The sequence below is a fragment of the Dothidotthia symphoricarpi genome (assembly GCF_010015815.1).
Source record: "Dothidotthia symphoricarpi CBS 119687 unplaced genomic scaffold P153scaffold_23, whole genome shotgun sequence".
Taxonomy (NCBI): Eukaryota; Fungi; Ascomycota; class Dothideomycetes; order Pleosporales; family Dothidotthiaceae; genus Dothidotthia; species Dothidotthia symphoricarpi.
Genome location: NW_022985030.1, coordinates 259,502 through 286,058, shown reverse-complemented (window position 1 = coordinate 286,058; position 26,557 = coordinate 259,502). Strand labels below are relative to the sequence as shown.

Sequence of the window (26,557 nt, the reverse complement as noted above, 5' to 3'; positions counted from 1 at the left end):
CGTGCTGGGTATTTATTCCTACTAACGTCAACATCAACGTCAACTGAACATTTCCACAGCATCTTTCAAACCCTTTTAACATCGCCCGAAAAACGTTTCCCAACATTCGAATCATATCAAGTCCTCCAGATCTAAACCCACCATGTCGTCCAAAAAACTCCTTATCATCGTCTCAGACGCACACTCCTTCCCCCTGCACAACACCGGCAATGAAGGCAAAACCATCCAGCAAGATTCGGGCTACTTCCTCATGGAGCTCGCCAAGCCTCTCCAGAAGTTCCTCGACGCCGGCTACGAAGTCACATTCACATCGCCCGAGGGCAAGGAACCAACCCCAGACCCCCTCAGCACATCCCTCGCAGCATTCGCAGGGAACTGGTATGAGCAGAAACGCGAACTAGAGCTCATGGAGAAGATGAAGAAAGAGAACGGATTCAGCCAGCCGCGTAAATTCTCAGACATCAGCGATAGCGATCTGGAAAAGTACAGCGGTGTATTTATCCCTGGTGGGCATGCGCCGTTGAGCGATTTAGGCGATAACCCTGAGTTGGGACGCATACTCTCGCACTTTCATCAAAAGCAGAAACCTACCGGAGCGCTTTGTCATGGTCCTTGGGCGTTTTTGTCGACAAAGTATGGGCCTGAGAAGGCGTTTGCGTACAAGGGGTATAAGCTTACGTGCTGGTCGGATGTGGAAGAGAAGCTTATGGAGACGATCTTCCGCGGCGAGATTGACAAGTGTGAGAGTACATTGAGGGATAATGGGGCGGAGATGATTGAGGGTGTTGCGAAGAGCTTGGGCAATATCACTGTGGATCGGGAGGTTATTACGGGGGATAACCCGATGAGTGCTAATGCGATCGGGGATAAGATGCTGGAGATGATGGCTGCGAAATGAATCGTTCAAGCTGTTTGATGCAAAATGTATGGATTTATCGCTTTCGTATCCATACTTGACTCAACTGGTAAAGGCAACGATTATCTTGATGCTTTACCAGCCATTAATCGTCCTCCTCTCAATCCTCCACTTCCCAGTACAGTTCTCTACGCTCCACATTACACCAGATATCCTCGCCCTCAAGCCCACAAATAACCCTGCTCCGCCTTCCCTCTAGCCATGGAGGATCATGAATGGGACCGCTCCAAGGTCTATGCCAATCTCCTATCCAGAATGTTACGTTCTTGAGTTCTGTCCCTTCATTCTTCTCGGTTCGATATGTTGACCGCTATTGTTATGGGGCATTCATCTGTGGGTACCCATGGGCGTGCTACGATGAAGGCGGGGAGGAGGGAGAATACGACGATGGAAGAGGTCAGACGCATGATGGCACTGGCATTGAAATTCAGTCAATCAGAGGAAAATTAGGAGAATGTAAAGAAGATAAATAAACTCAGACTACCAGGATGTCACATATTACCATCGAGAACAACTGTGGTTGCCTGGACCCCAGGTGATAAGTGAAAAAGTCGAAGCTCCATAGATCATTATTAAATCAAGCAGATTCCTACATCAGGCAAGCAACAGGTCCAAACTTTTCTAATGATTCGCTCAGTATCGTATAGTTTACATTGCCACTGGCCTTGAATTATCTAGCGACCCTCGTACGTGCGAGTGTTGTCATGGCTGACTCGTACAGGATACATAGCACTTCCAGCTACCGCAAACAGACTGTGGAGTGCCCGGGGAAATCGCCACGTTTCATTTTCGGTTTTTGTGATAGAAGTGCTTCGGAAAGAGCGGTTCATTTTTCTAAAAAGCATTCGATTAATCATGACTGACCGTAGGATCCCATGCGCAAGGCTCATATACCCCTGTGTCCAGACTCTTCATGTCCTCTTCCGTGAGCGAAAAATCGTAAACATTGGCGTTCTCTTCAATGCGAGACTTGGTCACGGACTTGGGAAGAGGAATGAAGCCCTGAGTGGGCGTTAGCAGCTTCGAGAGGTAGATGACAAAGGTACATACCATTTGCAAACTCCACCTTATCAAGATCTGAGACGGTGTTTTGTTGTACTTCTTCGCTAGTGGGAGCAACAGTGGATCCTCGTTCTTCGATGCGCGCACAATTGGACAATACGCCTCGCAAAGTACACCTCGCTTCTTACACCATTCCACGATGTCCTTCCGCGCAAGCCAAGGATGGAGTTCGATCTGATTAATACTGATCACACCTGCCTTTCCTTTGCCCTCTTCCTCTTCTCTCTGTTTGATCCATGCTTCCAACTCGTCAAGGTGATGCACACCATAGTTCGACACTCCGATTGATCGAATCTTGCCGGTTTCGACGCCCTCTACAAGCGCTTTCCAGGCACCGATTCTGTTCTCCTTGCCGCCATATGGAGAATGCAAGAGGTAGAGGTCGACAAAATCAAACCCGGTGATCTTGAGCGTGTTCTCGATATGCTCTTTCGCGGTTTCGTAACGCATATCCTTGGGCGGGATCTTGGTTGTAAAGAACAAGTCCTCTCTGGAAATGCCAGACTTCTTCATGCCATCGGCGGAAGGTGTTTCGTTGCGGTAAGCGACTGCAGAATCTACATGTCGATACCCTACCTCCAGCGCGTGCTGCACAACTTCCGAGGCTACTTCTGCGGGGGTTTGGTACACACCGTACCCGAGGACTGGTATCTCATAGCCCGATGGCATGCGATATTTGGACTTGATGGTGAGATTTGCCATGGCTGGCAGTGACGTGTGAAAGTTCGCAAGATGGTTGCGTATGTTACCAAGGCGTGAGAGTGCGGTTCTCATGCTTTAAGTAGTGACTAGATGCAGAAGGGGCTGTATGTCCATGTTTGGGTTCAAGAGAGTGCGGGGTGGACGTAACGGAGATAAGAGCGATGATTAATTGATACGTCACGCGTCCTTTTGTGGATGGATAGGCGCCTAGAAAGAAGACAGCGACATTGATGAGGCTAGGTACAGCCTACACGATGCTGAAGATTCAATTGAACTGTGTAGATTCGCTAGCAAGACATAGTTAGGGTGTAGATCATGTAGACGATACCAGGCTCCTGATCACATTGTTTTCAAAATCTGCTCGAAATTCATCTCGCAGCACCAGTGTGCTCCCGCGCATCATCATCCACATCATCGTCCCACTCGTCTCCCCTCACACCGCTGTCATGAGCAGCTAAAGATGGAGCAGACGCGACAAGTGGACTTTCATCGTCACTCTCGTCCTCAAACGCCGCCGGATCCGCCAGAGGCTGTGATTCTGGGTTCGCACCACGCGTCTTCCTGCGGGGTGCTCCCTCGATACCCTCGTCCGCGGAAACAGAAATACCACGTCTGCCCCACTTCTTCTGTGGGTGTTCGTCTTGAGTGTGGCCTGCAGCAGCTTCTTCATCAAAATCGAAGTCGACGTGCTTGTTGCCAACGAAACGTCCAACCAGCCAACCGCGACTTAGATCTTCTGAATCTACAACACCGCCTCGTCGCAACTTGACACGTTGTCTTGTGTAGTAAACCCATGCGAAGTCGACTATCAGAGCTGTCTGAATGGAGCCCCACACCCAGCTCGTGGGGTCAATATAGCCTTTTTCGCTGGTGCTGCGAACGATCCAGTTCAAAACGTACATGAGGCGGTAAGTACCCAAAGCAACTAGATAAAACGAGTCGACGACTGTAGGAACAGTTGTTTGGCGGAGGAGCAATAGCTGTGGGATGACGCAAACAGATTCGAGAATCTCGGAAAATACCCAAAGAAACTACTGCGTGTCAGTTACAGAGCTCAAGTTATTGTGTAGGTGGAGTCGTTGCCTACCCTCAGAAATGTACTGTGGCCAATGACCCATTTCTTGAATGCCAGGAACCAGAAGGGTGCGACGACAACACTACCCAGCAGACAGTACATGCCGAGCTTCCATGCCTTCTCCCGTTCCCTTGTGCGTGCGTATACGCTGGTCATCAGAAAGATGATGTACAATGACGATAGGGTGTAGAATATCTAGCAGACGTCAGCTTTGTTAACGCGATGGCACGCCGGCTAATCGCACCTTCAAAGAGAAATTCCATGTATGCCAAATATCGCTTGTCGCCGACGATGTGAATATGTCGAGATAGCGCGTGCTGAAAACGAGAGCGTAGAGGACTTGTGTGATAAGAGAAACACCTATGTATGTACGCGTCAGCTCGAGTTCTCAATATCAAGACGAGGGGCCAGCTTACCTTCAGCGCTGCTATTGGAATGTATGGCCCATATCAGTATGAGCTTCGACGATGTGTGCGACACGTCGCCGAGTATATGGAAAAGATTGAACTTCATCGCGCAACTACGCAGTAGCTACACAGCACGAGGCCCGCTGCCTGGTGCCGGGTCGCAAGGTCGCAGGGTCGCAGGATCTTGGGCGCGGGCGCGAGGCGACGCAGATGAGGAGGGCGTATCTTGGAGACGATTCTGGCCTCACAGTAATGATGAACAGGGACCGTTGGGATGTGAGAGAAACGTGACGTTTTAGACAGCTGGTTGACGGTCATGCTCCAAACATCCAGCTGGAACCCTCAGTCTTGGCCTGCATCACACGCTATTCCGCTTTGGAACTTGACCCCTGGATCCCCACAAAAGCGCTCTGATTCGTGGGAAACACTGAACGGCCTTTACAAATGACCAGCTCGAGATAGATGCGTGGCCGACTTTGATCACAATCTAATCTTTCCTCAAATTGTTTAGCAGAGACCTCCACAAGCACAACGACGTAATAACCAACCACACAAGATAGGGATAAACTGGAGAACCCTCAAATATGAGCACATGTTTGGCCGTTGGGGAATCCGGTAGGTTGACACAAGATTGAAATCGGAATTACACCAAAATAACACGCATGACCTACCCATTCAATGGGAGGTATTGAGAAAGGCCCCTTGCCTATGCAAGGAAGCACAGAAACAAGTTCGCGTATCATCCAGGAAGAACAACGACGTTTCTAGGTTACCAGACAGAACAACTTACTAGGAGTCATGAGCTCTGAGAATCTAAAATTTGGTGAAGAACGCTGTGCTTTCAACCTCGTAACGAGAAGATCGAGCGACGCGTCTCCTGGACCTTGCTCAGCCGCACGACTCGTCATGAACCTCCAGTAAACTGCTGGCAGAAGATCTCAAATCAACGGGAGTAATAATCTTAGCATCAGCGAGGTTTACCCGCCCACGAAGCGTGATCGTCTTTCGACCAGGCGGAAAAGGATGGTAGCAGTAGGGGTAAGTATCTGCGGCGCAGCTTTTGACAGTCTCATGAAGCGCTTCTGTGAGGTCTGATAACTATCACAGCGAGAGTGGAGCAAGGGATGATGCATGTGGCGCAATATGGAAGAAAAGAATGCCAAGTAGCCTCTCAAGATGTAGATATTAACGGTCATTTCCAAATTTACCCGCTATTTCCATTCATTTAGGCGCCATTCCTCCCTTCGTGATCCGTTTGCAGGCATTTTGCTGCACATCAAGGGCGCAATAGGTTCATCGTCGAATGGCGGCCTGCGAAATTTCAAGACCCGCGCGAAGGAATTCCACCCTTGCTACGGGATTATATGGCGCCACCAGCACCGTTTGATCAATATCACGGTGCATCGAAGAGAGATTGTCCTCGCTAGGCACTCCCGACCATTCGTGCTTTGTCTCTCTGTGGGTCATGATTGAACAGAGATCCGCACGTGCAGGGATAGTTACTCGCGATCTGTAGTTGCTAACGCGACAACGCCTCGACACAATATCGAAGAGCGAGGCTGCTCCCGTACTAGGCGACCGCGATCGTTGCCGTTGAAGCACATTAACGCCAATCTTAGCAGCCCGTTCCTGGGCAGTAATTGGACCGGGCATAACCGTCCAGAGGCAGACATCGCTAGCCAATTCGCGGCTCCAGCGTAATGACATGGCGGCCAGGGTTGATAGCACTAGACTGGAAAGGGATGTTCACAGAGGAGGGTGACGGATTGGGCGCTAATGTTGCAGGTCTTTTCTAAGTCAGTGCACGGCAGGATCCTTTGGCTGGGGGCTCGATGGAGTTGACGGGAGTTCCAATCTCCTCTATCGACATCTTGACTTGTGATAAATATGGCTGCGGCACGCCCCATCTGCTCCCTACATCACCAGCTCGAGCTCCGGCGGATCAATGCGTTGACCTGTTCGTCTAACTGGTCATCCATTCTATTAGCTACGTTGACTACTATTCGACCGATTTACAAAGCCAGCCTCCATGTCTGTCGGACATGAAAGTGCTGTGCCCGCGCCACACCTTTCACAAATAAGATCAACTTCGTGGCCATCTCCTTATAGTCCTCACGACTACCCCACGTTCTACTCCACACCGATGCCCGTATCTCCCGAATCCCTACAGTCCTACATGCCACATACGTCTAAGAGCCCGATACCCTTACAAGACATGAGCACTCTACCGACATCCGGCTGGTACGGCGCCGCGACTTCTGCCACAGAGTGCCACATAGAGGTGCGTCACTCCCCTAATACTAGTCGAGACACTGCTCACACGATTACCCTCTAGTCAGGCTATAATTTATATGATCAATACATACCTCCACACACATCTTCCATTACGCTGTCTCCACCCACGCCTACTTCATCATATGTGGGAAAGCTCTCGGTACCACTCGCGCGAATGAACTCTTCACTGGCGGCGTTTTCTCCAGCCTCCGTCTACTCGCGAGACTCTGTTGTACCTGAGTCCAGGCGGCCATCGGAGGAGCCACAATCAGATCCAAACTGCATGAGAGAAAAGTCATCGACAAGTCTGAACATAGGTTCACACCCCATCGATCGTCCTCATAGCAGTCCAAACCTATTGCAACCCGTACCTGTCGCAGCTTCATGGACCTCAAGCCCTTTCGGGATACACACACCCACCATGCAACACGATTCTTACTACCCGACGTTTCCTTCTTTGATTCGCAATCCACGCTTGAGCGAGCCCCTTTTGGAACTTCCGTCAAACCATCTCGCTTCACCGCAACCACGACGTCTATGGACTCCAATCGCACCTCAACCCATGGAAGCCCCAAGATCGAGTACAATCAAGAGGCATCGGGAGGAAGATGGAGAGGTTGTAGATGAGTCAAAGCGAAAGAAACGATCGGACTCCACTGGCTCCCAGCAATTAGAACTCAGCGAAGAAGACAAGCTACTCTTGCAACTCAAAGAAGAAGATGGAATGCCATGGAAAGATATCGCAGCTCGGTTCCAGTCCGAGCTAGGAAAAACATACCAGATCCCGGCGCTGCAGATGCGTCTCAAACGTCTACGGGAAAGGATGCGAGTGTGGACCGAAGTGGATGTCGAGGCTCTTCGCATGGCGACTGAATATTGGGCACAACACAAATTCGAAATCATTGCGCAAAAGGTACATAACCGGCCGTTCTCATATGTTCCTTATCGCAAGCTGACTGTTGCAGATGCTCGAATTTGGCGCGCAGGAAAAATGGACGCCTCGACAGTGTGTGCGTAAATGGATGGAGATCGATCCTTCGCCAGATACATACGACCACTACAAACCCCAACTACATCACGGATACACTCCGAGTCCTGCCGAACACCCACCTTCTTTTTTGCCCTATATGCACCTTCAATAGGTACTTTCATCACACGACTTAACGATACCTTTTGCTTTTTCGAATGTTTCAGACCGGCTTGCACTCTTTATCTGTTTGTTCGAGGAACTGGGCGTACGGCGCGACTGAATGGTTACATTGATGTTACACGCTTTACGATACCCTAAGTTGAGTTTCTTCCTTCGTTTCGTCTTACCATTTTCCATGTACACACTCATACCCTACTATTTTTCTATCACAAGTTTGCACACTGTGTAAGGGTTTGGTGGTGTTCGTAGACATACTCAATAGTATTGTTCCACTACGCGCTTCCTAGCATGCTCTTGCTTGGTCAACGCGATCATCACGCATGGTTCAACGTCTACTTGTGCGACGCTCTCCCTTCATCTTTCTTTTCGTAAGTCTTCCTCGCCATTTCTGACATTAGACGTTGCATCGTTTGGACTTCATCGGTTCATAGTTTCGCTACCCGACTACGGGAGTGTCTACTCTTCCCATAGATTATCAATTAAATGTTGGGAGTGCCGAGATTCGATTAGTTATGGTAGCAGTGAGTCTTCCAGCGTTGATTGAATCCCCTACGTGCTTCGTCAAATACAATAATGGTACGATACAATGCACGTCACGCAATTTGGAGTCACAAGTGCCATGATTCTCCAAATCTATAAGGAGATCATTGCTGTAAGCCGTGATCGAGATTCTTTCCATTGCTTCAGAGTAACCAGTTCATGGTACGTCGACGATCACATAAGCAAGGTAGATTTGTCCGTTCAATGACAGCAAGTTATGTCATCGAAATTGAGTTTGGAAGTTTGGCATTATCATTAGTGCTAACAGAATATGAAATCATAAGTCTACGATGAACGATGATCAACGCTCCACGCGCCAAAGCATACCACTTCTTCTCAACATACACCTTCCGGAACCACGAAGCTATTTTCCCTGTTGGAGACCATATACCTGGCGCCCTGACCCACACCCCTCTTCGCAAAGGCTTTCCACAGCTCGCACGCGTTGGATCCACCGGTAAGAGCCTTGTCCGCATCGATGATTGCATCGCGTGCAGAGATAAAGGTAGGATTGCATGGCTGTAACGCCATACCGTCCAACACAAGCTTCATCGTAAGAAATTTACCATCAGTCGGTACACCGTTTGCATCGAATTCAGGAGTTCCAGCATCGTTCTTTCCGTGTTTGTCGATCAGATTCCAGAGAACCTCATACAAAATGGTAGCCCACACCGTTCCGATTCCGTGGACTCGTGTAATAGCGTTAACATCTGTGTACACGTGTGGGTTTACAGCCATATCAGTCGAGTAAAGATATGCGCGGATTCCCAGCTCATTGCCATTGACCCATTCGCCCATGGCATAGTCGGTTTCCCGGGTATCCTGAGGCTTGAGGCGAATAGCTGTTGCGTAAAAGTCGCCCCAACCTTCACCCATACCCCCTGATTCCAAGAGAGCTAGACATCCAGAGTTTGCGGGACCACCAGTGAGACGGTTGGATAATCCTGTTCAAGTTAGAAATATGGTTCAGACCGTACGTGAATGATCAATGTACATACCATGGGTATACTCGTGAATCACGACACCCGCATCAAAGGAGCAGTCCCGCGAGGGTTCGGTATTCGTCCACATATACATCCTCATTCGAGCCGGTCGGCCGTCTGGTGGGGTTGCAAAATTGGCGTTGTTGCTCCCAGAGCCATCTTGCGCATGCAGATAGGCAAAGTCGTTACCAATGCCACCTGCACCATTGTTGTTGATCTCAAAGTTACCTGCCTGCTCATTGAAGCCTAGCCTATGTAGAAGATCATGGTAAACGTTTGCGGTGTAGTAGAGCTGTGTGATTGAGGCATTCACGTATTTCTTGTAGTCCTGATATTGTCAGTTGGACTCTGATCACCTGCATGAATAGATATTGCAACATACTGTCTCGTTCAAAGAGTATGGGTAGTGAAATTCGAGATTCGGATCAGACGGCCGAGGTAAGCCCAAATAAAGCGATTCGGTTTGTACGTTGTCCCAGTTGGATTGCGCAACAGCATTGTTTCCACGTGTGGCGGTGAACTTGTCACTACCTGTGCTATGCCAGCCGAACTCGCTGGCTTGCGAATCAAACGGATCCTCGATAACGATACGCGATCCTTCTGTAGGATTTTGGAGACCCCATGGACTTCGAAGAGTCAGTCGTACCTCAGGTATGTTTTGATCGGTAAAACTCACTAGACCTCGTAACTCGCATCGGCGGAGTAATCAACCACAGCATGAACCTTGCTTCCATCTTTGGCGTCGACATAGGATAGGAGCCAGTTGCTGAGAATATCGGTTTCGAGTCTCCAAACGAGGGTGACCTTGCCCTCCGTATCCTGGATATAGACAAGGCGCGCCTCGGGCTCTGACGCGGTTCCTTCGGTACCTGTGATAGCAAAGGTTTGTACACCCGTTTTGGGAGTAGCTTGCGCGTTCTGGGCTGAGACTGGAAGCTGGAGAGCTCCCACTGCTGATTTGAGGGCGTCTGCGGGATCTACGGTATCGCGTTTGCTTAACTTCGGAAGAGCAGAGACATCAGCTGAGGTGAAGGAGTTTCCGAACGAGAAAATCTCTCCATTTCGGCCAACCTATCCAGCTTTAGCAAGAGTTCTTGTTGCACATCTTGGAGGCAAGATTCTATCAGGATGACCCTGCTTGAGGAACTCCTATAACTCGAAGTACTCACATTGACGTTGAAGTCCGCATTATCGATATCAAGACCATTGGCAGTCTGCTTGAAATAGAAATGAGCTACACCATTGGTGCCCACATAATGATCGTTCGCAAGGCGGAAAGTGGCCCCGGGTACGGTCGTCTTCACCAATTGCGTTGCAATGTCTTCAGCACTAGTGCGCCTCGTGAGGGATGGAATAGAAGGGTCCGACAAGACTTCAGTGGCGTTCTTGTAGTCAGTTTTTATCTTCATGCGGAATGACTCTAGATCTACAGCCCTTCGACCGAGCGTGTTCGAATGAGCAGTAGGGTGGGCACGGATGCCGACGGCTCCTAAGGAAGCCAAAGTGGCGATGAGGGCGGACCGCATGATGACGATAATAATAACAATACAACGAATGTGGATTGAACGAGAGAGAAACCAACGACTCAAGGTGGTTGTGCAATAATCGAGCTCTACCACTTCTTATGTATTCCTGTCTCCACACCCATCTCTTGTTGACTTGACTCAATCTTCCAACCCCTGCGCCTATTCGAAGCGTGACCACCGGAGAAAAGGTGACAGTGTGAGCTCGTGAACTAACTTACACTCCCGCTATACTTATCGCCTGACTGCCTTTTCTGGACTCGACTCCAAGAGATCCTCTGACGCGATGTACCGCTGGAGCTTGGCGATTGATCACAACAGGCAAGTGGGTCTCTCCAACCCCGGCCATCTGTACTTTGGGCATTATATTTCGATATCAACTGTGGCGGAGAGCCGTTCACCTTCCTGATAAGGCCATGATCATGAGCTATAACAACTATGTCCTGTTGGGGTTTGGGTGGCATTGACTCCAAGCTGTAGAGAGTTATTTCGAGAAAGCTTGAAAGTCTCATCTCGAGGCGGATAAGCCAATTAGTGAACAGACACTACAACCCCCCTGCAGGTACCCGTGAGTGGCGTACAGACAGGTGGTGAAAGGCGTTGCCGCGTCGTCCGTGGGGAGGGAGGGCCGATCGCAAGACTTGGCGTAGTGCTCACCTTCCTCTTCGAATTTGAAGCCAATGGGTTTACGATCCACTCCGAAAGACCGAGTCTGTAGCGAACAGCCTACACGAAACACTGGCGTGGAGATGTCCATATTACAAGCGGCGGAGAGGGTTGATAAGATGGACATCGATGAGTTGTGGTTGGAGGAAGTTTCAGAGACGAGTCTCGGCGCCCAGATTTCGCCAGCCACTCAACGGACCAATTCGTCCTCTTGCATCGTAGACTTAGATCTCGTAACGGTCGGATTTGCCATGCATCCTTCCAATCTATCTCTCACCTAAAACTAAGCCGTGCTGGAGATACCGCTTAAGAGTTAGGCCGCCTCACTCCACGGTTGAGAAGCATTCAAGCTGTACAACGACCCATTTCATTACTCCTTCTCTAGCCGGAAGCTGACGATCTCTCAACATTTTATCAGCAACTGTCCTCTTACCCAACGCGAACTGCCCACGCTTTGCATTCCTTTCACCAAAACCATGACTTATGATGACGTAGCTCTTTCCCTTTTCGAGTGTCAAACGAGGCACGTCTGGGTGTCTGGAAGTTACGCGCCTCTCACTTCAAATCTATTGCTTGTCCTCAGTACTCCCCTCACTCTCCATTAGTCACTTCAACCACCTCACCACTGAGCTTGTTTCTCTTCACGTCAGTGCTAGTCTCTCTCGCGAATTTGTGTTCCGATCAAAGCTGCTGATAGTTTGCAAGCCTCCTGTCGCCCGCAGCTAGCACCATGAGCATGACAGACGACCCAGACACAGACGTAGCCAACGTCCCGGGTTCAGCTACCGCTTCTGTGGTGCCCAATGTCACCTGCTCAAAACCACTCCCCATCGCAACTGAATCGGTTCCTGCCGTCACTGCCGTCATGGGAAACTCTGCCGCCAACACCTCATCTCTGTCAACCAGAGATACAGATGTTATTCCAAACATTTCTCAACCTATAGACTCCGCCGCACCGTCTTTTCTTACCCTTCCTGCGGAGATTCGAAACTTAGTTTACAAACAGCTCTTCGAGTTCGACGGTTTCATTGACCATGACTGTTCGTGGAACCCCGAACACATTATGCGTTCAACAATCGTCCCAGGCACTGCATTCCTGTCAACGTGCCACCAGATCAATTTCGAAGCTGCAGGAATCCTCTACTCTCAGAACAGTTTTCGGGTCGTTCAAAGCGACTGCCTTGAATATCCAATACAAACAGCAGGGGACTGGTTGAAGTCTATCGGGCGCCAAGCAGGGTTTGTGAGAAAGTTTCTTGTTGAGATCGAAGTTGATATCCATTATGGAATGCCCAACGGATATGAAGTATGCGCGAATGTATTGCCTATCTTACTCCATCTTTGGCAGCATACTGGTCTCAAATTAGAATTGTCACTCACAGCTCCGGTGGGGATCTCACATGCGACATTACGGGACATCGAGGTTGGTACAAGCAAACTGAACAAGGTGTTCACCTGTTTGACATACAGCGACGTCCTTGGCATCTCGAGATACAAACGATTTCCACACATACTTAGTAGTATCAACATTGTGCTTAACTCCACAGGGCGTTATGGCGCTGTTCACTTCAAGCCTACCGGGAACAGAACGGATTGCACTTTTCCTAGAATTGACTTCGGCATCAGCGATAGCGGCGAAGTTCAAGGAATACATCACTCTAGCAACCCGAAAACTTTCGAGGGAATCATGGCTAGCAGTCACATCCGGGAGTGCCTCATGGAGCAGATAGCACCACCAATAAGAGAGATCACCCTCGACCTTACCAATCGAGGTGTCAGCCCACAAATTCCGGCTATTTTCATGGTCAACAGAGACACACGTTCTGAACTCACCGACTCCCACTGCCCACGCACCATCCGAGCAAGCATGATCACCAAAAGGCTGAAGACTTCATTTACCAGCGAATTATCGACTCTTGACTCTTGGTACAGAGTAATAGTACCTGGGAATAAATCCTGGTGTAAGGCTCCGACGGCGTTCACCTTGAAGTTTGACCTAACTAAATCATTACCATTGGACGAGGTTCGCTTCGACGCCACAAGCATTGCCTGGGCAACACTTGACTATGCTTGGAACACCAGCGTAGACATCGAGCTTGCCTCATCGGATGGTCAGATGTTACGGAATCTTCGCTATACAATGACGCTCAAAGATATGCGACGCAGTATCGTAGTCGCCTTTCATCGCATTCTAGAGTTGTATCCCCAATACGAGAATCTCCCACCTCCCGTCGTATGGATGGATGGAAGAGGCGATGTTCGAGAGGCAGATTACGACTCGAAAGCTGGCAAGTCACCCATTTGGACCAACCATGAAAGCAACATCAATGACTCGGTCATTGAAAATCGGGTTGAGCAGGCCCGCTCATACTTATCTGAACATGATGACCTCGAACCGCATGATGACACTTCCCTGATTGGTCGTCTTGCTCACTTGCTTTACTTGGAGTACTACGGAAAATGAAGTCGACTGTCATGTTTGGGAGGGGACGTAGCTTACGATCACCGACACTGTTCATCACTCTTGAAGGGTTTGACCGTTTCATGCATCCCAACCTCTTTCCATTTCTGCAAGAAGCGCCACTATCCCAAAAAAAACACCTCATGTACTCCCCCTTTCCACCTGTACATCTCACCTTTTCTTTACACATCTTTTGTTTCCCACTCCTCGAGCACACAAGCATCATCCAATCACCACTTGCACACCCCACCCCTTCAGCATCAGCATATCCCACTAGCAATGCAGGCAACTACAGCTACAGCTCGCATTGCACAAAGGATCTGAGAAAGAATCAGGTAGACACCTTCCATAGATAAGCCACAAACAAATAAAAAGAATAAACCCCACATGTCCAGGCTATACACTCTTCACATATCCGGGATCACAGTGACATCCCGCATGTTCCTTCGTTCCCCAGCCTTTGAACTCAAGACTTCACATCGACCTGACAATGCTCAACTCGTACTTCAAGAGAAGTTTGTAACCATATCACGCCGATCCGAGCATTTCAAAGACCAACTTAGTTTGAGCCAGTTTGATGGCGTTACGTGCACGCACAGGTTGACACGATCAAGGCACAGTACTGGCGAGTTCAGTCACACTTTCAAGTGAGTATGGCTAGTGCGTGCATACGATACTTGAACTGACCGCGATCCCGCTCTTCCGAAAATCATCGTTCCCATTATCCTGCCACACTACGTGATATCCATGCACAGCAAGATCGGAACTCACGAGAGCCTCAAAACTTCTCAAATGTAACCATGCACATCGTTATTCATTCTTCATATCCAATACCACTCAATCAAAAAACCGCCCATCCAAGCATCGTTCGTTGCCCAAAACACTATCGTTGCGTATCCATAACCCCAAAAACAAACGAGTCTCTATCAATAACTCTAACACCTGCCATTACACCTCATTCCATACGAACTCTCCCTCAACGCCCTAATGATCAGGGTCACAAGCGTTGCACGCCGGGCCTCCACCCCTCTCAGCCGCGACGTCAATATCCACACGACCACACGCATCGCTACCCACTGTATACCCCAGGTATTGATCCGGTCTCCCCATCGGCGCGACAGCATCCGGGAAAGGAGCCGTAGCGTACATCGGTACGCCAACCGCGGCGCGGCCGCCATAAAGTCCATTGCTGCGGTACGGGCGGCGGGAGGGCAGAGTGTTGTGCCCCGAACGCATACTGCGCGGACCCTTGGGGATGCCGACGTTGCGAATTGTGGTTAGGTCGACATCTGGAGGTGGACTGTGTTTCGTGTTGCCATTGTCCTTGTTACGGATGGCGGCTTGACGGGTGATAAAGTCCATCTGGCAGGCGAAAGGAACGGTAGAGTGGTTGGTCAGAAATCGATCCTCAGGCTCAAGGGACACGGCTTGTGCGGATGGCTTGAGACTGTGTGCTGTATGGGTCGGAGCAGAAGATTGTCGTTGTGAAACTTGCAGCAGCTCCGGCACACATACGTCCAAAAGGCGGTGTTCGGGCGACGGAGAAGCTTGACGTAGTTCAGGTTCAGCCTCACGGGTATTGGAGGCTTCTGCAATCTCCGCCAGGGTAGCGCAGTACTGTGGTTCAGTATGTTCAAGTGCAGTTGGGCGCTGCTTCCTGGGACGGAATTTTCTCGGCGACTTCGCTCGGCCCTTGCCGAAGCCTGGAGGATAGACATACGGCACTGGGTACATGTAGTAGAGACACGGTACACCGTAACTGTCCAGTGTGTAAAAGTTGGGCATGACAGAAGACTCGCCTAGCTGGACAGGTGTCGCCTCTCCTGCAAGCGCATTGTTATCCTTCGATACCTGGGAAACTCCAGGAATAAACTCTCGAGCAGTTGCACGGAGTTCTGAGGCTAAGCTAGAGTCCATCGAGCGTACACCGTCTGCATGTTTACGATCGTTCGGCACGTACTGCGCACTTCTGCCCCGGACTGGCGAGATATTGTGAGTGATTACGGTTGCGTGACTGGAAGTGACCGAGGCAGTATCGTCATGAACATCATTCGAATACCCGGAACCTATGTCAACAATGTGAGTTACCATGACAATGAGCGGAGAAATGTGCAATGGTCGATCGAGTATCGTACCATAAGCGTCCGATCTCTTGCGATCACTGATAACGACAGGGTTTGCGTGAGCGAAATCTTCGATATTTGACCCAACTTTGATAGTCGAGCCGCTCGACGCTCTAGATGCTTGACTGGATGTGCCGATGCAGTCAGAGGATGCAAACATTGATTGTGTATGCGCATGTGTCTCCTTCTTGCGAGAAGAATGTGCCTGGACTTCATCCGCCTGATTTTCGACTTGCTGGACAGTGGTGCAGGTCGAAAGATCCGTAGCATTTGAGCATGACAATTTTTCAATCGTGCGGTGACGCGACAAGATAGGAGTTGAGCCTGAGCTGTTGAGAGTGCGCACATGACGCGGGAATACAGTTCTGGGACCTACGTGTCGAGGCGCACCTCGCGACTCCATTGGCAATTCCTGCTGCGGTTTAGTCTGCTGCGGGGATGTGGCATACGCAGATTTTGACTGCTTCAGTGCTGAAGCTGGTTTGGAGTCACGCGCAGAACCTGACTTGTTTGCTGCCAACATGCGAGGTATGCGTGACGCCTGCAGGGGTGAGGTCGGGCTGCTTCCTTGGCAGAAATCGTCTCCAGAACTGGCAGTGGACGCCGATGTGGTTGCTGAATTGAGATCCGTAAAGGCTAACGTGTCACAAGCTGTATCGAGAGTGAGCTTTGGTTTTGCTTTAGTCGGAGATGTCGAGAAACGACCAGAGCTCTTGATCTGATCATCCTCACTGTTAGCCTTCACATCAGAAACAGGGAGATGGACATTATCAAGAAACTCTACAGCCGACTCGAAGCTGAGCTCAGAGTCTGCAGGACTTCTTACTGGCGAGCCATCTGCAGTATGGAAAGATGCCCTTCCACTAGATGAGACAATGCTGCTAGGTGCTCGCTTGTGGTCGGACGATGCGGGGTCGGTGCTGAGAAACGAGATTCTGGTCGGCGACGTCTTCACCGAAAGAGTGCCTTGCTGTCGCGGACTGCTGCGTATTGGCGATCCGGCAGGACTCTTCAGCGTCGCTTTCGATGTAGTGTGGCGGAGCTTGGTAGGACTGTGCGCCAGTGAGGGCGACGTGAGGTTGTTCTCGACAGCGGCGAGAGTCTCCTTGGTGAGGAAGGTCGCTCCTTCGGCGGCATGCATCCTGGCCAGATCGATCGAGCTGCGTGTTCCGCGAAGGGTTTTCACTTCGATTGGAGAACCACCTTGAGATCCCTTCTTGCCGTCGCGGACCCGTGCACGTTGGGCTGTGGCCAAGTTCGGACCGCTGCTTTTGGGCAGCCAGTGTGTAGGTATTGACTTGCGGGGGCTGCGAGACCCTTGGCCACTGTGACCAACAGTGTATCTGTCAGCGTGGATCCGGGCACGAGCATCGTGGCTCCCCCGGACGGTCTCCGAATCCAAGTCAGAGGGCCGACGGGTAGACTTGGTGGACGTGCGGACGAGATCGTGGTGAGGTACTTGAGGCGCGTCAGAGTGTTTGCAACCAACGCAAGTCTCGAAGCGGGCAATGAGTTCCATGACCTTACCGTCGTGAGTGAGCTCTACAGGGAGCGATGGCCGAGTGTCTATGGATATATCGATGTTCAAGGTTCGGAAGTCTGGCGTATTCAATAGCGAGCTGGCGTGTGCTATGTTGTTCTCCCGACTGATCACAACGCCATCCTTGAGGACTGAGCGCGGAATATATGCTGCATGTTGATCCAAACGCTCGTCTCGTTTTGCAGCGGCAACATCCCACGCGAGAGGCGCCCCAATCTCGAAGGGTGTGAGTGTCGACATGCTGTGATGATGCTGCTGACTATACGAATTCGAAGAACTGTTATTGTTTGCAGGATGTGTCGGTCGAGGAGTAGGCAATGGACCGTGGCGGCCAGGTGGGTGATTGGCTGCACTGACACCTCGCGACAAATGACTGTCCCTATTCCTGTCAGCATGGGAGTGTAGATTTCGAGTGCTGGGAGACGTACCGCTTGTGCAGGCCGAGAGATATCGCCGTGTCGCAATAGGTCACTTTGCTGAGTTCGGCGTGTTGACAAGTGGAGAAATAGATGTAGTGATAGAGACACATAGCGGTGAGTGGCAGTTGTCGCCCGCGACGCGCAGGTACGCCCAATGATAGTTGTGGGTGACCAAAAGCAGACGAAGGAAGGGGTGGCCAAAAGTGAGAGAAGGCGCGTTATTGATGTTGTGGCGCTCGATAAGCGATTGACAACAACCTACGTGGAAGGGATATACGGCTTCTCGACAGTGAAGCAGCCTCAAGGGTCCAGCAGGTGAAAGAGGAAGGCGCGCAACGTGAAATATCCAAAAAGAGACAAACAACCCAGTGGAGCGCAGTTGTGTAGTAGGTTATATCAGTGGGCGAGTCTTCCAAGCTCTAAAATGATAAAATCCTCCATGGAACAGATATATATCCACGAGTGAATGGTTGATGGGCGCCCGAATTCTTGTATCCAGCTTGACCGATACAAACAGAGACATCACTCAGCGGGGAATGTGCTAGACTTCCGAAAACACTTACACATGGTTTTCACGGCACGTAGCAATCCAAGAGTGATGATTCACGTGGTCTCTTCGCTCTAAGTCCTTGATATATCCCTCAGAATCGTTTCTTCTTCTTAGTTTGTGCCTGCTTCTTGGCCGCTTCCTCATTTCTCCGCTTCAGCTCAGCCCTCCTTCGTTCAGCTTTCTCTTCTGGTGTCTCTTCGGGCACCTCTTCTACCGGCGGTGGCTCCTCTACCGTTCTGTTCGGCGGGGGAGAAGACGTGAGATCAATGGTCGGCGATCGTAAACGAGTCGTGTTTGGAATGATGGGTTGTGAATCGTCGCCATCTGTCACTGCCTTTCCTTTGCCTCCAATCTTGAATGTTCTCTTCGGCTTCTTGGGCGTGGTGTTTACTTGCGAATCAATTTGGGAGGTTGGCGGTAACATGGACTCTTGAGGTAGCAGAGGCTCTCCCTCCGGCAGCTCACCTCCGCTCTCTTGCGGCGGGGACGGAGGTTCAGCCACCTGCTTCTTCGCCTGTCCACCTATTCGGAAGCCTTTCGCCCTTAGCTTCACAACGGATGGAGGATCTTCTTTGGTCGGAGGAGTCGCTTCAGGTGTTGCCGACTTTGCGCGCAAAGGCGACTTTTGCGAGTTTGTACTTAGGCTTGGACTCTTAGCAGGTGCATCCAAATCGTCATCGTCTTCCGTAGATTCAGCATCGCTCGGATCTGGTTGACTCTGCTTTGATAGTGGCGTCGGATCTGGTGCCGTGGTAGGCTGCTTTGAGGTTTTACGCGTCTATAAATATCAGCGTCAATTGCAATAAAAAGGCACAGTGTTGCTTACCCTGAAATGCTCGTGTATTTCGAAATCATCGTCTGTTTCGTCTTCGGTGGAATCTGCGGTGTTTTTCACCAGCTCTGGTATATACGCAGTTTTCTTCGCTTTACTCTCTGAAGCAGTCCTTGCACGCGAGGTCCCGTTCGGGATCGCAGTCCACCAGCTACCGTATGCATCACTTGACCTGAGCTCTGGCGGTACCTCAGCATTGCATTGCGACAAAGCCTCTTGGAACATTCCGAGTGTGGTAACATCCGAGTCCTCTAGTCGACCAGTTTCCTTTCTCCAAACATCTTCGCGGAAGGTTTGCAACGCGGGAATGTGCCTGGCCGCCTGTTCACGTTTGATAGTTCTTCTTCCCGCCTTCAGACGGCCGATACTGGGGAAAGCTGCAGCTAAATCCAGATTGCTAGACTCATATTGCTCCACCAGCCGATCAATTGCGCTATCCTTTGTCGTCATGATGAAGACGAGGTCATTGATGCGCTCATTCTGGATGTGCGACGAGACAAGCAGTGGAAGAATGAGCTCATTTCTGAGCGCTGTAGCGGTCTTCTTGTGCAGGCGAAATTTCCAAGTCAGAGAGTCGAGGGGTTTTGGAAGGTTGACGGTACTGTGTAAGGTAATGCCCTCCGTACCATCCCGGGTAATACGACAAATGGCATCCTCGCAATTTTCCAAGGATTTTTTGATGTTGTCGAGGAGGATGGCGAGCTGCGTAGTGTCGTGTTTGCTAACTTCAATTGGTGATTGCTCTCGTGACGCTCGGTCCACGATTCCCTCCAGGTCTAGCTCTTCACTCCATATGTTAGTTAGGTCTGTGATATGCAAAATGTATGAGTCCGCTTGGAAGACTGATTTGACAAGAAGTTGTGGAATCTGTTCGTCGTCTGGTTGTTTGGATAGCTCTAGCACGCGCCAGCAGGACATTATCGCGTCAACCAAGCAAGTTGAACGAGACTCATACACGTAGCTAGTAACGAGAAAGATAGCAGGGGACGGTGAGAAGCATGAGAGAAGACGACGCGCGCTGGGCTAGGTAGCTAGATGAGGTCTGCGTGAAGTGAATGGCAGTGCCAAGCGCTAGGCTCCCTCCAGCATAGACTCGTGCGGAAGGTACGTCACGGCGCGGCTGCAACCTCAGCCCTAACCAAAAGATTTCGTGATTAGCATCAAGTCGACAATTATTGTATTGCATAATCAACACCACACACGTGTTATTGAAGCTTGAACAGCAATGTCGTCGCGTAACCCTCCACCATGGCGCAACGAACGCGACGGGCTTCCCCAACGCGCCGCACCATCGTCAAGCATTCCCGCGAAACGCTCCGCCGACACTCGAGCACATGACCATCCTGCCAAGCGGTCGACAAATGCAGCCGAAGAAGCCTGGGTGGCAGACGAGGACCGTTTTGTGCTGCAGCAGGCGAAGACGAAGGCAGCCCTGCGCGTCAAGGGCGGTCGCGCCAAACCCATCGACTGGCTGGCCGTCACGCTGCGCTTCGTCGACCCAACAAAAACCATACACGACGAGGAGGTGGGCGATGATGACCTGGAAGTTGCAGATCCAGAAGGCGTGTTGGAGGGTCTGCGTGAGGGAGAGCTCTCAGAACTCGACAAGGAGATCGAGAACTACCTGACCCTCGAGACAAACAAGAGCAACCGAGAGTATTGGAACGTGAGTAGAGTCGCGTTATGTTGCAAGTACCTGCCTGACATGAAAAGGCCCTCAAAGTCATCTGCAAAGACACACGACGCAAGTCGCGTTCCTCTGCCTCGGAGGCGCGCGGCACAAGCTCCGTCTCATCAGACATCGACCGACTGCTGGCGCCCAAGTCATACGAGGAGCTCGAGACACTTGAAGTCCAGGTCAAGAGGAAGCTCGACTCGGACGAGCCCATCGACTACGATTACTGGGAGCAACTGCTGCGGAACCTGCGCGTGTGGAAGGCCAAGGCGAAGCTGCGGCGCGTCTCGCAGGACATTGTCAAAGAGCGGCTTCAAGCGCTACGCAAGCAACAAGCGGTGGCAGCTGCGTCTGTGCAGGAAAGACTATACAACTTGTTGACCGGTGGGGATGACACGGTTGAAGGACGGCCTACCACTGTCGCGTACGATGCAACACTCGACCCTCAACCCTTGCTGAAGCTCCGTGCTGAGGATAAGGCGCTCGAGCAGGTCGCCACGCAGAAGTTCTTAGATAGCATGGTGAGTGTTGGACACAGTCAACCCTCAGGCTCGTTAACTGACATGCGTAGGCCAACGATCGACGAAAGATTCAGAAACTAGGATATGTACCATTGCAGAAGGAGGCCCAACATCGCACGACCACCGACAATATGTCACACACCAGCCAAGCTGTCACCACAAGCGCATCCCGATTTGCGCCTGTCGAGAAAGAGGACTATTCTCAGGCCACCATGGCCCTCTACGAGCGAGAGGTCGCGCGAGGCGTCGAAGAGGGCGAGGAAATCTTTACGGCCGAAGAAGACGTCACAACCGCGAGACCACAGGGTACAGCCAACTACAAGCCCAGAAAACCACGCTATTTCAATCGCGTTCAGATGGGCTACGAATGGAACAAGTACAACCAAACGCACTACGACCACGACAACCCGCCCCCAAAGGTCGTGCAAGGCTACAAATTCAACATTTTCTACCCTGACTTGATCGACAAAGTCAAAGCGCCGACGTACAAGATCGAACGCGAGAACGGGCGCAAGCGCGGACAGTCGTTTGCACCAGCTGGCGAGGATGACACATGTCTTATTAGGTTCATCGCTGGCGCACCGTATGAGGATATTGCGTTTAGGATCGTCGATAAGGAATGGGATTACAGTGCCAAACGGGAACGGGGGTTCAAGAGCAGCTTCGACAAGGTGAGTCCGGGCTTCTCCGCAGTCTTTGTCACGCTGGGTACACCCTGCGCGGCAACAGTGAAGCACTTACTAACTCTTTCCAGGGCATCTTGCAGCTCCACTTTCAATTCAAGAAGGTACGTTGAGTGTTTTAACCAATAAGGCTCCAATTGACACATTACAGATATATTACCGAAAGTGATTGGTCTTCCTACTATAACCTCATGACCGCATGTACTTAGTGTCCTTGCGAAATCGGTTCGAGCGAAGAAACACTATTAGATTACGGAAATGCATAAGCCTAGCCTCTGAATTCCAATATCTCTTCGCGAGGGGATTCATCTGTACGACACCTTTCGATCCCGCGATTCTCCACTTCATTACATTTGACACCCTTTCGGATGTCGGCCATCGCCTGAGGTTCTCTGGGGAGCAGGTATTACACCGGCTTTGCGTATTGACATCACATCAACCCCAAGAAGAAGGGTTCAGTCTACAACACACACCTCTCTTTCACTCGTGCGACCACTATGTAATGGCGGTGACGGTCGGTAGAGCTGCCAACGAGACATTGGGGCACACGCACACGCACCCGTGTGCCCGCATATTGCACGACGTCCGTTAAGCCATACCCACGTCGTTCCGGTCAGGTACCAACCACAGAAAGCTATCATGGCAGAAACGTGGCTCTTTGTCAGAGACTAAATTTCAACGAGTAGTTGCGTCGCAGACCATGGTTGTCACAGGGCATGAGAAAGACATTTCAAGCAACAGCGGCTGGTGCACACTTCCACATCTTAGCTGGTAGTTCTTTTACACGAGCCGCTATGCCTCACGACTACTGGGTCAGCTTCACGTACCAAATTGTCTGCCAACCATCAACATGTGGTATCACTTTTGATCCTGGGGACTGCTGGCGGTGTATTCATCACACAGGCGGTGACAAATACCCTCCTCAAAGAGGTAGCCAATCATATACAACATCTACTCACCCCTGCACGCTTGAAGAGGAACAATCCTTGAGGACATCAGCGGCCGCGTGCATGTCGGCAAAATGTGGGGCTCCCGGCAAATCCAACCAAATCGAACTTGACTGCGACGAAGCAGCAGCAGACCACCGTTTCGGACATATGCTATCCACAACGGGATGTGACACAGCTCCTCAGTCTTTATTCTCCGGTGAAGCTTCGTTTCATTCCCCTTTGGGCACGTTGGATCTATCTTGCTCTCGTTCAAGACAAGTTACCCGTACGTGAGTTGTGATAACTGCCAATCGAAGTGACAAATCGCTTGCTCATGCTCAACTAGATGTCTCAAACGTCTTTATCTCTTCTTTGTCTTGGATGACAAAGACAATGCTAAGACAAGCATTTCTTTCTTCACCTCGGTTGTAACGTAAGAAACGAGGCTTGTCACCCATCTTCCAGAAGACATGCATGGAATACGGGCATAGACAGCGAAGGAATCATCGTCCAACAGGGTTACTAGCCACCCTTAAACGTTGCTAGCACTACTGGGCAGTGCATCTTCGTCGTCCGCCCTGGCTGATGATGCTAACCAGAAAACTGTTGCCTGCTGTTGTGTGACCGAATGTCAGGCCAGTTCTAGATCAAGGTTGTACAACATGGTGTCTCGGTCGCTATCGGCCCGCGAGGCATTGCCGTAACGATCTAAGATCGATGCTTTCAGTCTTGTGATACTACTTTGGAATACTCTCTGCGTAAAGGAAACTGAAGCCTCCCTCGTCCCGATGACTTCCGGTATGACAGTTGTGATCGACTTTCGGGGCTATGCACGATCCTACCCGCTGCCTAAACGAGCCCTGTTAATTGCATACCCGTTAGATGCTACTGCTGTACAACACAATGTCATGCTAGACTAATCCTAGCCCGTCCAGCAACGCGTTCTCGCTTTTCACGGCCCGTAAGGTATTTGCGACAGCGATTCTTTGGCCCCGTGATACCAGCCTTGCATCGGCCTTCCGGTCATGGCTCTGAGATCTTTCGCATTTGTTTGTCGCCTCCGAGCATAGCTGCAGTATCAAGCGCAGAGTATGCGCCGGGAGATGGGGGACGAGAAGGCAATGGGGAGGCTGGGCATAGCAATTGACGGCGATGGGTTAGAATCGAATGCATTCAAAGATATCTCGATCTTCAAGTATGTACTATCTTGTTCTCCCAAGTAGGTGGTCCTAACTGTGGCTGCTACGTAATGCCCACTAGATATAATACTAAATCCCTCTTACCATCATTCAGCCAAATGTTTTGACGCTCCTGGTCCGTGACATCAGCCTTGCATTAGTCTTCTTGACCGTCTTGACATCTCGCGACTTGTTTGTCATTTTAACCGCACCATCAAGCTCTGCATGTGCGTTGGCAGCAACTACCCGTCCTCAAGCATCTGAGGTAACAATGAGAACCTTCTCCACCCTATCCTCGTCACCGGGGCAAGACGGAGCATGTAAATGTCTTAACAGTCGCTTCACTTGTTCGAACTATACTCTCGGCTCTTGGTCCCGCTCAAGGTCTACCAGTCCTGTTGTTTCACAGTAGGTGTTGGCAACGTTCGTGTGTACTCTCCGACCACACGCTCGCTATCTCGTTATCGCTCCCATTGAAGCCCATCAACGGGGGACAACACAACAGCCATGATGCCACAATCGCAATCGCCTCATCGGTCATCTTCCACGGACCTGTCTGGTGGCTTCGGTGATGAGCAGCTCCCGAATAGTGTGTTCTGTGCACCGCCTCTTCTCCACGCCCAGGATCCATTGCCTTCTGCTTCCCCCAGATCTTCAGAATTAGCCTCCACCATGGCGACTGCTATACATGAATCCGGCCCCTCCTTCAGTTATCAAGCTCGACCAACAGCCATGGGTCTCGACGAACAAGAATCGATGCGATGGTCAACATCCGGCAACTTTCCTATCAACCACATAAGTCAAGATGGTACGGCCTTCCATGTTCCCATGCAATTCTCACCTAGTTCTGCGGATTTCAGCCACTACTCTCAGAACGGCCTTTCTTACAATGGCAACTACAACCTCGCATATCCAGAGCAGTTTCTCAACTCAAGCTGTCCTCGGTCATACAACGGCCTGGCTATTAATAGCCTGTCCAACGACATGAGCATGTCGGAGTCCTTCCCTCCTGGCACTTACCAGTTCGAGCCGACGAAACCTCATGACCCCGTTGACCTCGCCGACCCGGAAATCAACGGTCAACTCATGCAGTTGAGCGATGACTATGACCGTCACTTCGCAGTTGGAAATCATATCAAAGTCGAGGATCACGGTAGCTACCACAGCCCGTACGACTCCGACATCACGCGTGGGTCCACTCCTCATGACGAGCCATCGAGGTATCCGCAGGACTTTGGTGTGAATGACGATGCGACAATCGACAAGGAGCAACCGTATGCGCAACTGATCTACCGCGCGCTCATGGACGCCCCAAACCACACGATGATCCTGAGGGATATCTATGATTGGTTCAAGAAGCATACCGATAAGGCACAAGACAAGGAGACGAAAGGGTGGCAGAACAGTATCAGGCATAACTTGTCTATGAACGGCGTAAGCACTCTCTCCTTCCTCATCTATCCCACTTCCCCCATAACTCCCTTTATTCTTTCGCCTTACTAACCCACCACAGGCCTTCGAGAAAGTCGACCAGCCCCACGAAGAAGCCCGCAAAGGCTTCATGTGGCGCCTCACCACCGAGGCCATTCGCGAAGGCGTCAAATCCACCACGCGCTACCGTTCCAAAGCGCCCAACAAACGTGGCACCCGCTCGCACCACCCTCTCCCTCAACGCCAGGCATCCGGCGCAAAAGGTGGCCAAGCAGCACGTCGTTCCGCCAACCTCCGCCGCCGTAACCGCATCAACGACAGCGCCTATGCAGGAACCTACCGCTCCGTCCCCGCCGCTTTCGACCCAACCTTCAACCCCGACATGTCCATGCCGTATCCCACCTCCCCCTACTACACAAGCGACAACATGTCCGACTGGTCCCACGACAGCCCGCTTCTCGGCCACACACACGCACATGCTCATGCACATAACCACGGTCGCGGCAACGAACTCGGCATGTTCCAGTCTCAGCATGTGATGCATGGCCTGCCTCTCGGTGACCACGGCGCGTATGTGCCCGATCTGGGCCCAGCGGAGTCCGTCTTCACCAACTCACCGGCTTCGAGTGCTGATGAGCCGCGCACGCCGATGAGCCAGGGTGGGTGGGAGGAGGATGTTGGGCTTGGAGGGGCGCCGTTCGCCTTTGATGAGATGGCTTGTCGTGGGTATGTTGGGTAGTTGGCCTGTCTGTCCATCTTCTCATGACTTTTATGAATGTCTGTCCTGTGGTTGGAAAGCTTGGTCTGTCTGCATATGGAGGGTTATATCGACTTGCGTTGCATGGTTGCGTGTGGTGTTCTTGCATTGCCTTCATGATGCAAGACGATGTGTGCGGGACTCTATCACGGAGTAGGAT

At 51.0% G+C, this 26,557-nt stretch overlaps 11 protein-coding genes across 11 annotated transcripts; 5 read left to right on the top strand and 6 right to left on the bottom strand.

Annotated features, from left to right (window-relative positions):
* Positions 1-44: 44 nt before the first annotated feature.
* On the top strand, positions 45-1,325 carry P153DRAFT_370866 (ThiJ/PfpI family protein). The gene has a single exon (XM_033669129.1). The coding sequence runs from the start codon at positions 251-253 to the stop codon at positions 896-898; it is 648 nt and encodes a 215-aa protein (XP_033518830.1). The 5' UTR covers positions 45-250; the 3' UTR covers positions 899-1,325.
* A 440-nt stretch (positions 1,326-1,765) lies between these two features.
* On the bottom strand, positions 1,766-2,680 carry P153DRAFT_302147 (Aldo/keto reductase; the record flags this gene model as incomplete). Its single annotated transcript, XM_033664435.1, has 2 exons — positions 1,766-1,918; positions 1,967-2,680. 2 exons carry the CDS (start codon positions 2,678-2,680, stop codon positions 1,766-1,768), a joined length of 867 nt encoding a protein of 288 aa, XP_033518829.1.
* Positions 2,681-2,901: 221 nt separating this feature from the next.
* P153DRAFT_401051 (ER lumen protein retaining receptor) lies at positions 2,902-4,462 on the bottom strand. Its single transcript, XM_033671883.1, has 4 exons — positions 4,172-4,462; positions 4,000-4,115; positions 3,768-3,950; positions 2,902-3,711 (listed from the first exon to the last, which is right to left on the bottom strand). Exons 1-4 carry the CDS (start codon positions 4,266-4,268, stop codon positions 3,049-3,051), a joined length of 1,059 nt encoding a protein of 352 aa, XP_033518828.1. The 5' UTR covers positions 4,269-4,462; the 3' UTR covers positions 2,902-3,048.
* Positions 4,463-5,455: 993 nt separating this feature from the next.
* P153DRAFT_411442 (uncharacterized protein) lies at positions 5,456-6,030 on the bottom strand (the record flags this gene model as incomplete). Its single annotated transcript, XM_033672084.1, has 1 exon — positions 5,456-6,030. Exon 1 carries the CDS (start codon positions 5,867-5,869, stop codon positions 5,456-5,458), a length of 414 nt encoding a protein of 137 aa, XP_033518827.1. The 5' UTR covers positions 5,870-6,030.
* Positions 6,031-6,191: 161 nt separating this feature from the next.
* Positions 6,192-7,578, top strand: P153DRAFT_379528 (uncharacterized protein; the record flags this gene model as incomplete). Its single annotated transcript, XM_033669876.1, has 3 exons — positions 6,192-6,443; positions 6,498-7,349; positions 7,402-7,578. 3 exons carry the CDS (start codon positions 6,192-6,194, stop codon positions 7,576-7,578), a joined length of 1,281 nt encoding a protein of 426 aa, XP_033518826.1.
* An 884-nt stretch (positions 7,579-8,462) lies between these two features.
* Positions 8,463-10,635, bottom strand: P153DRAFT_302161 (extracellular metallo proteinase MEP; the record flags this gene model as incomplete). The annotated part of the gene is made up of 5 exons (XM_033664436.1): positions 8,463-9,070; positions 9,125-9,437; positions 9,492-9,735; positions 9,786-10,180; positions 10,279-10,635. 5 exons carry the CDS (start codon positions 10,633-10,635, stop codon positions 8,463-8,465), a joined length of 1,917 nt encoding a protein of 638 aa, XP_033518825.1.
* A 1,393-nt stretch (positions 10,636-12,028) lies between these two features.
* Positions 12,029-13,882, top strand: P153DRAFT_401048 (uncharacterized protein; the record flags this gene model as incomplete). Its single annotated transcript, XM_033671882.1, has 1 exon — positions 12,029-13,882. One exon carries the CDS (start codon positions 12,029-12,031, stop codon positions 13,760-13,762), a length of 1,734 nt encoding a protein of 577 aa, XP_033518824.1. The 3' UTR covers positions 13,763-13,882.
* Positions 13,883-14,675: 793 nt separating this feature from the next.
* P153DRAFT_401047 (uncharacterized protein) lies at positions 14,676-17,951 on the bottom strand (the record flags this gene model as incomplete). Its single annotated transcript, XM_033671881.1, has 3 exons — positions 14,676-17,340; positions 17,410-17,801; positions 17,851-17,951. The coding sequence occupies 3 exons, from the start codon at positions 17,949-17,951 to the stop codon at positions 14,744-14,746; spliced, it is 3,090 nt and encodes a 1,029-aa protein (XP_033518823.1). The 3' UTR covers positions 14,676-14,743.
* Positions 17,952-18,054: 103 nt separating this feature from the next.
* On the bottom strand, positions 18,055-20,264 carry P153DRAFT_401046 (XLF-domain-containing protein). Its single transcript, XM_033671880.1, has 2 exons — positions 19,218-20,264; positions 18,055-19,169 (listed from the first exon to the last, which is right to left on the bottom strand). The coding sequence occupies exons 1-2, from the start codon at positions 20,139-20,141 to the stop codon at positions 18,483-18,485; spliced, it is 1,611 nt and encodes a 536-aa protein (XP_033518822.1). The 5' UTR covers positions 20,142-20,264; the 3' UTR covers positions 18,055-18,482.
* An 86-nt stretch (positions 20,265-20,350) lies between these two features.
* On the top strand, positions 20,351-22,281 carry P153DRAFT_131733 (uncharacterized protein). The gene is made up of 5 exons (XM_033662049.1): positions 20,351-20,889; positions 20,937-21,419; positions 21,470-22,090; positions 22,174-22,206; positions 22,254-22,281. Exons 1-5 carry the CDS (start codon positions 20,449-20,451, stop codon positions 22,269-22,271), a joined length of 1,596 nt encoding a protein of 531 aa, XP_033518821.1. The 5' UTR covers positions 20,351-20,448; the 3' UTR covers positions 22,272-22,281.
* Positions 22,282-24,941: 2,660 nt separating this feature from the next.
* On the top strand, positions 24,942-26,379 carry P153DRAFT_350431 (uncharacterized protein; the record flags this gene model as incomplete). Its single annotated transcript, XM_033666290.1, has 2 exons — positions 24,942-25,643; positions 25,723-26,379. 2 exons carry the CDS (start codon positions 24,942-24,944, stop codon positions 26,377-26,379), a joined length of 1,359 nt encoding a protein of 452 aa, XP_033518820.1.
* Positions 26,380-26,557: the final 178 nt, after the last annotated feature.

Excerpts from the sequence above, each read along its gene's own strand:
- P153DRAFT_370866 (XM_033669129.1), top strand. The coding sequence starts at position 251 with ATGGAGCTCGCCAAGCCTCTCCAGAAGTTCCTCGACGCCGGCTACGAA.
- P153DRAFT_401051 (XM_033671883.1), bottom strand. The coding sequence starts at position 4,268 with ATGAAGTTCAATCTTTTCCATATACTCGGCGACGTGTCGCACACATCG. Across the intron at positions 4,116-4,171 it reads TTCCAATAGCAGCGCTGAAG|GTGTTTCTCTTATCACACAA; the intron begins GTAAGCTGGCCC and ends GTACATACATAG. Across the intron at positions 3,712-3,767 it reads GCCACAGTACATTTCTGAGG|TTTCTTTGGGTATTTTCCGA; the intron begins GTAGGCAACGAC and ends GACACGCAGTAG.
- P153DRAFT_401046 (XM_033671880.1), bottom strand. The coding sequence starts at position 20,141 with ATGTCCTGCTGGCGCGTGCTAGAGCTATCCAAACAACCAGACGACGAA. Across the intron at positions 19,170-19,217 it reads AAATACACGAGCATTTCAGG|ACGCGTAAAACCTCAAAGCA; the intron begins GTAAGCAACACT and ends TGATATTTATAG.
- P153DRAFT_131733 (XM_033662049.1), top strand. The coding sequence starts at position 20,449 with ATGTCGTCGCGTAACCCTCCACCATGGCGCAACGAACGCGACGGGCTT. Across the intron at positions 20,890-20,936 it reads GCAACCGAGAGTATTGGAAC|GCCCTCAAAGTCATCTGCAA; the intron begins GTGAGTAGAGTC and ends TGACATGAAAAG. Across the intron at positions 22,091-22,173 it reads TCAAGAGCAGCTTCGACAAG|GGCATCTTGCAGCTCCACTT; the intron begins GTGAGTCCGGGC and ends AACTCTTTCCAG.